The sequence below is a fragment of the Colobus angolensis genome, unplaced genomic scaffold (genome assembly GCF_000951035.1).
Source record: "Colobus angolensis palliatus isolate OR3802 unplaced genomic scaffold, Cang.pa_1.0 Scaffold31, whole genome shotgun sequence".
NCBI classification, from domain to species: Eukaryota; Metazoa; Chordata; class Mammalia; order Primates; family Cercopithecidae; genus Colobus; species Colobus angolensis.
Genome location: NW_012116377.1, coordinates 8,946,168 through 8,954,163, shown reverse-complemented (window position 1 = coordinate 8,954,163; position 7,996 = coordinate 8,946,168). Strand labels below are relative to the sequence as shown.

Sequence of the window (7,996 nt, the reverse complement as noted above, 5' to 3'; positions counted from 1 at the left end):
CCTTGCCCATGCCTATGTCCTGAATGGTACTACCAGTTTTTCTTTTAAATATCTGTGTAATTGCAAGCAAGGTGTGCTTAAGGCACTTGAAAGTTTATTGAGTAATTAACCTGAGTAGGGGATGATCTACCAATTCTAAATCTGTGGGGTTCATGTAAAGCAAATAGGGGCCAGGCTAAGGCTGGGGAGAAACGGCATTCAAGGAAGAAACTTCTGTCTAAAGAAGATAAGCTGATTATAATTTACTGGTGGTCTCAACTCTTCAATTAGTTGCTTGCAGAGGCCCTTAGCATTTTATATTAGAAAGAGACCATTCAGTCAGCCTTTTACCTATATAGAAATTCAGTTCAGTAAACATTTGGTGAGCACCTACTTATGCAGCAAAAGCCATGTTGGACATTGAGGGTGTAACAGGGAGACATAGAAACAGAGTCGTCATACAATTTAAGAATTCTATGATAGAGTCTCCTGGTTTGCAGAGAACACTGGAAGGAGCAGATACTTAGCCCAGTCAGGATGTCCATGGAGGGTTTCCCAATGAGGTTACATCTGAGGGCAAGCAAAAGTTGGTGGCTAGGATTTGGCATCCCTGGAGGATGCCATCCAGCCTCTACCAGAATATCTCCAGAGCCCAGAAAGGGGCTTAGCAGGGAAGGGAGAAGAAAGGCGGGAGCTCATGATCTCACTATTATGTTGAACCAAAATCTCCACCTTTTACACTTCAGTCCTTGTTCCGCTCTCTGGAAAAAAAAAAAAAAGAAAGAAAGAAAAAGAAAAAGGAACTAGTCTGCTCCCTCTTACTTGGGAGCCTTAAAAATATTTGAAAATGCTTATCATAGGCCTTTTTTCCTTTATCTGAAAAACGGTGAGATTGTATGAGTTATTTCTGCAATCTCCCCGACTCTAAATATTTTATTATGATTTCTCCTTAGTGTCAGCCCTCTGTGGTATATATTCCCTATGTTATTAATCTCTTTCTGGATAGGACATGGTCTCCAGCCACTGACTGTCTTGGTCACTGTCTGCTGAAGGGAGCCTGGCTCACATACAGGCTTGGATGTGTCCTCTTCAGAGCACTGGCTCTGGTGCAGCCCAGGAGATAGGTACCTTTTTAATGACTTCATCACCTGTCTTGTCTAGGCTTTGCTTGCTTAAAAGCTCCTGGTTGTCATTTCAAAATAAGGGCTTCCAGTACACTGACTTAAAAAAAAAAAAAACAAAAAAAACAAAAAACTTAAATGGCAGCTTTTATATTTTGTCTCTCAAATTTAGTCTTTTTCTTTTTCTTTTTTTTTTTTTTTGCACAGTTCTTCTGCCTGTGAAAATAGATGTAAATTTAACTTATTGTTACTATCAATGTTGTAGCTGTTTGAAAAGTTGGGCAGGTAAGACAGGGCTGTCTGGTGCGTCACTACAGGCTCTTCTCTGGGGGACACAGAGCCATTAGTCTGCACAGTCACTTTTAGCTGTGGATCATCTAAGGGCCCATCATCTAGTCCAATTTTGCCAGTTTTTCTTCCATAAAATCCATTCGAGACTGCAAGGCCTTGCTGTTCTCCACGTTTGTAACATGCCACATCCACAAACATAGCGACGTCAAGAAAGAAGCTAAGATCTATTTAAGGGCATCTTTGTGGACTCTTCCTAATGATCACTATCACATTTTCTGAATGTACCCCCAGAACCTTTGGGAAAAACATGTAGAATTAATACAATGAAGTAAACCTAATCCTCACAAAATATTTATTTCATAGTCTCTTCTAGACTTTTTGACAAATTAATTTTAGGATCACTGGGAGATTTTCCCTACTACGGTCCTTTTTTTAAAAAAAAAAAACAGGATTATTCACACAGCTTTAGTATTCTGGTAGGTCACCTGTTTTCAGTAGAACTGTCAAAAATCCCTGCTGGAATGAATGTTCAGATTGCTCTGTAATGGGGTGGATCCAGATCTAAGATCTAAGGCCACAAACACACAATTTCTTGGTCTGCTCAAAAATATATAATTAATTTAAAAGGCTCATGTGAAGTGAAGAAAACTGAATTATGAGGTTTTGTTTGTTTTTGTTTTGTTTTATTTTTTAGAAGAAAACAGGAAGGGTAAAACTGGCATTTTTCTGAAGTGAGAGTAGTAAAAAGAAGGATATGCCCCAAAATCAATTCTTGGGGCAGCCCTATTGATGTAACACCATGGCTAAGAGCACTGGACTTGGTCATTAAATGCTCAGCTTTGCCACCACCAGCTCTGAGACCATGGGAAAAACTATATGACTTCTCTGTGCTTTCATTTCCTCCTGTAGTGCTATGAGGATTAAAGTTGATCAAACACTTAACACACTGCCTGCCGCATGATAAATGCACAATACAAAGTAAAATGTCTTCTTCAGTCATACTGTCTTCTTCGTCATTATTGCCAACATCGAAACACTGATCTGAAGAAAGAACTACACAGTGAGATTTCCAGTGTTGCAGGTGATAAAGAGTTGAAGTGGGTAGACCATAGGAAGTGGGAATAAAAGGGGGGCAGGTGAATTTTGATTCAGGCAGATACACATCAAAACATCTGGGGAAGAGGGATTATAGCTTTCTCTCCACATAAATACTGGGGAGTACCAAGAAAACAGGAGGAACCAATGGAGAGAGCTCTCTGAAAACAGAGCTCAAGGCGACTGCTAAACCAACTCCTATGAAGCAAATTTTCATGGCAGAATACTGGATTTGGTGGATCTCATCTGGCAGGAACAGCTTGGGCTTTGTGAAGTGAGGCTTCCCATTTTCCATTTCCCACTGCCTCTTACCCTTTTTAAAATTTTATTTTGGCTCTTTCTCTGGTTTCCCTTATTGATGTCTCAGAGTAGATAATTGTTAAAATAGAAATATTGCCGATGTATCTGTCAAATAGGTCATCATTTCCTAAGTCTCCAGTTAATTCGGGAGAGTAAGAGAGACAGAGGCCACTAGAGCAAGTGGGGAACTGAGTGGGCCAGGAGCTGAGACGGAGGTAACTGAGTGGAAGGAGAAAACAAAATAGGTTGACTGAAAGTGGAATGCCCTCTGGGAACCTTGTGTTCCATCTTTCATTCACTGGCTTCAGGCCCTAGTTTCTAGCCTGAACAAATTCTCTCCAGATGGAGTTAAATCACTGAATTCACTCACTGGCATGGGTTTTTCTTTTCAGTCTTGTCTCTCTGTATTAGCAAACTCACCCATGACCCATGTTATTAGATAAGCCAGAGAAAAATATCTGGGTCTGGGTGTTGTCGTGAAGCTCTTCATGCCAGAGGGTTTACTCTGAAGGGTGGTCAGGACTTAAGCAGATTGGGAGGAAGGACAAGGGCATTTCAGGGCTATTAGACCAGTGAAGAAAGCTGGAGACAGCAGAACTTGCTCTTAGCAAGTAAACCATCTGACTGGTTCATAACAAGAGCACAGGGTAAGGCTGGAAAAAAGGTTTGTTTATTAGCAGTAAGGTCAACTTCATGTTTGAAAACAACTATTTTTCTTTTTAAAAAATGGGCTCCTATTGTCTTCCAACCTTATGCCCCAGAAAGAAGATGGGGAGGAAGAACCTAATGAAAAAAACATTCCTACAGGAAACAGAAAATACTTAGGAAAGAGAATAATTTAAATTCCAGTATACATTAAACACACACAAATCAGACTAGTTGAAAGCTGTGGGCATCAGTGCCTGGGGGAGAGAAGGAAGGGGAGTCCAACAGAAAGAGGAGAGAGCCTGTGGACCCAGGGAGGGCAGCCTTAGGAGGAGGCCCTGGAAATTCCCATTCTCCAGGCTTCATAACAGACCTGGGTTCCTCAGTTCAATGGTGTCAGGCGATGAGAGCGGAGGAGAGTAAGGAGAGGAGAGGAAAGAATATAGAAACACCAGATACAGAATAGAGGACATATTTCACATTTAGCTTAGATTAGAATTCCCAAGATCCCAGACCTCTGAGATCACTCTCTCAACTAAAGCCCTCTGACCTGACTCTGTTCTCCCTCACCAGGACCGTCGGCACCTTCTACTCCATAGATTCCTGGCTTTGGGACTCCTTGGATCTTCCTGCAGCAAATAGATACCTTATAGACTCAGTTTCACAGAAACAAACAGAACCTAAAATCAAAAGAAAAGGCAGGCTCTTCCTTTCATGCTTGTTGTCTTAGTTTTATTCTAATTCCCCTTAGTTTGTAGGCCAGAAAATGGAGTAAAAATTGTGGTTTGGGCTATTTTCCATATATTATTCAATAAAGAACTTACATCCAGAATATATTTAGAACTTTTACAAATCTACAATGAAAACCTAATTAACTCAATTTTTTAAAAGGACAAAAGACTTGAAAAGACATCTTACAAAAGTAGATATACAAATGGTCAATAAACATTTGAAAATGTTCTCACCATCATGAATCATCAGGAAAATACAACTTAAAACCGTAATGAAATAGCGCTTCACACCTCCTAGCATGGCTAAAATTATAAATAGACTGATAATGCCAAACGATGGTGAGGATGTAGAGCAACTGGAACTTGAATACATTGCTACTGGGAATGTAAAATATTACAATCATTTTGAGGAACTCTGATGGTTCCCTTATAAAGTTGAACATACACCTACCCTATGGCCTATATGTAATTCCACCCGTAGGTAATTATGCAAGAGCAATGAAAACCTATGTCCCCAGAAAGACATTTATAAGAACTTTCACATCAACCTTATTTGTATTAGCTAAACACTGGAAACAACCCAAGAATTCATTAGGAGGCGAATGGATAAGCACATTGTGGCCTATCTATACAATGGTACTCTATTCAGCTGTAGCAAGGAATGAACTACGCATACACACAGCCACGTGGATGAATCTTGATACAATATGTTGTGAAAAAACCAAATGTTAAAAAAATATATTCTGTATGATTTCATTCATATGAAATTCAAGAATAGGCAAAACTATATCTATGATGATAGAAATCAGAAATTGGTACCTAGTTGTGGGTTGGGGAGGGGAGGAATGGATTGGAAGGGGGCACAAGTAGGTTCTCTAGAGTGATGGAAAGGCTCTATAGTTTAATTTTGGCGATGACTACATCGGTGTATAAAATTGTCAAGACTCAGAACTGAATGCTTAAAATATGTGTATTTTGTATGTAAATTATACATCAGTTTTTAAAATACAGTAACGAAAAAAGATATTTACAGGCCTAGTTCTATAAAAACTATAAAAGCCTATTTATGTTTTAAATTATGCTTTTTTTTTTTTTTTTTTTTTTAAAGAAACAGGGTCTCTATCACCCAAGCTGGAGTGCAGTGGCATAATAGTCGCTCACTGCAACCTTGAACTCCTGGGCTCAAGTGATTCTCCTGCCTCAGTCTCCCAAGTTGCAAGGACAACAGGTGCATGCCACCATGCCTGGCTAATTTATTATTATTTGTTTTGGAGAGACAGGGTCTCACTGCATTGACCAGGCTGGTCTTGAACTCCTGGCCTCAAGTGATCCTCCCACCTTGGCCTCCCAAAGCACTGGGATTATAGGCACAAGCCACTGCACCCAGGCTAAATTATCTTTTTAAAAATAATCTCTTTTAGTCTCATGAGTCTAACCCCGTTCTCGAGTTAGAGAATGAAGTACTTTTCAAAGATGGGGCTACAACAAAAACCTACGTTGCCTGTCAACCCATGGTTCCCGGATCCCCCAAGGACGCCCCGCAATAAGTAATGCTGGGTTTTCCTGCTGAGCTCAGCAGTTCTCTCAATTGACCTGAAAAGATATGGGGTGTGAAGTGAGAACCTAGGGCAGCGAGGGTGATATTTTCAATGTCCCCATTTCTGCTTCAAAGAGAGCAAGTACAATTTAACCTGTCTCTGTTTTGCTTGAAGAAGGGTCTTGCTGTTAGACAAAAATGAAATCCTGTGACCCAGACAGCAGCCCCTTGTGAGGGGCTGCTGGGCTTTCCCATCCCAGCACGTGTGCCCCAGCATGAGATATAAGAGCACCGCTCCCACTTGCTTCAGCCCATCGTCTGTCTCCCTGTGTCACTGATGCTCCTGGAGCAGCAGTTTTTGATAACTTGGAAGGTTATGCCATGTGGGAGCTGGCGTGAGACCCAGCATCATGAAAACCACTCAACTAAGGCTCTGGGATATATGCTTAGATGGCCTGGACCATCCTGGGAATGTGTGACCTGGAGTGACACTTTCCTGAGAAAAGAGGATGACAGTACGCATGCTGTCGCCTTCACAGGGGTGTCATGGGGGTAGCACGAGATAGCAGATCTGAAAACCACATTTACAAACTTTTAATTTTGATTCACACAGGTGGAGTTATCTAGTTCAGTCTTCTGAGTTCCTAGTCTGTGGATGATTGCAGAGATTGTAAAGGAAGTATAGGATTTAGTCCCTATTAGCAGAAAACTGAGAATAGACCTGGTGAAGTCATGTGAGTTAAGGTGTAGAGAAATGAACAATTAGCAAGTTGCTATTAGGGCAATGTTTCCATTCATTACATGCTTTAGTATTCATTAGAATCATGAATGCCTTTCAATTGATTAAATCTGCTTGAATTTCTGGAGGTATGCTACACATTTATATTTTGTTTAGTGTTTAGTCACTATTTTTAGGTGTCAACCTTTGTAATAGAAGGACAGAATGTTGCACAATACAACGTGGGAACCAGAGTAGGACCCCTGGGTTTGATGGACACTGCTCTTTAACTGATTGTGTAACTTTGGGCCATTCACCAGGCTTTTCTAGCCCTCTGTTTCTGTTTCTGAAATAAACTCACTACTTAATTTCTGAGAACCTCTTTAGTTATGAAAATTGTTACAGCAACCACGGTGGGGTGGTAGACAAAGTCTTTGCAGTTAGTAGAAGAACTTTATCTGTCTCTGGCAGGTTAAATCACCCCATCTGTCTGTGTGAGGGTCAACTTCCTCTTCTAGAAGATGGACCTGGAGATCTCCATCATGCCTGCCTCACTGGGTTATTGTGAGGATTGAACAGCAAGGAGTATGCAAAAATTCTATAAGCCATAATTCATAATATAAATGTTTGCTGCTATTCCTTTTCTGTTGCTATAGGCATTGAAAAACCTAGAGAGCACTCTTGGAACCATGTATACAAGAGTGCATGGCAATGTTGCTTAAATAGTCTAAGGGTTGAAGAATTCCAAATCAGAGACTTATCTGAGGGGTGGATTCATGAATAAGGCTTGGAATTGTAAGTCTTAACCTAACAGTCTCTCGTGGACCTGGTGAGCCTGTGCTGATGACAGTGGTTCCCTCACAGGTGACAGCAGAGCTAGATGCCTGGAATGAAGACTTGCTTCGGCAGATGAATGACTTCAACACAGAGGACCTAACCCTGGCAGAACAGCGGCTGCAGCGCCACACAGAACGGAAGCTAGCCATGAACAACATGACTTTTGAGGTCATCCAGCAGGGACAGGATCTGCACCAGTACATCATGGAGGTCCAGGCATCAGGTGGGTGACCTCGTTCATTCTTCTGGCAGGGGAGATGATGAAAACAAGCATACCAGCTAGCCTGCAAGGAGCACTGCCACATCGTTTATTCATTTTATTCCTACAGATACAAAGAATACAGACTTTTACCCACATTAAAAAAAAAAAAAAAGAAAAAGAAAGGAAACAAGACCAGGTGTGGTAGCTCATGCCTGTAATCCCAGCATTTTGGAAGGCTGAGGTGGGTGGATCATTTGAGGTCAGGAGTTCGAGAGCAGCCTGGCCAACATGGTGAAACCCTATGTCTACTAAAAATACAAAAATTATCCAGGTATGGTGGTGGACGCCTATAATCCCAGCTACTTGGGAGGCTGAGGCAGGAGAATCTCTTCAACCTGGGAGATGGAGACTGCAGTGAGCAGAGACCATGCCACTACACTCCAGCCTGTGCAGGAGTCAGATGAGAAAAAAAAAAAGAAAAGAAACCGAAGCCATGAGAGCTGAAATAGTGCCCAAGTTTACCCAGTTAGGCTGTGCTCA

At 41.3% G+C, this 7,996-nt stretch overlaps 1 protein-coding gene across 4 annotated transcripts in view; it reads left to right on the top strand.

The window, feature by feature from the left end:
* Positions 1-7,996, top strand: part of KALRN (kalirin, RhoGEF kinase) — a 643,785-nt gene that overhangs the window by 326,466 nt on the left and 309,323 nt on the right. For all 4 annotated transcript variants that reach the window (XM_011950775.1, XM_011950777.1, XM_011950776.1 and 1 more), the window contains exon 14: positions 7,282-7,477. In XM_011950775.1, coding sequence (XP_011806165.1) covers positions 7,282-7,477 — 196 coding nt within the window. The remainder of the gene's footprint in view (positions 1-7,281; positions 7,478-7,996) is intronic.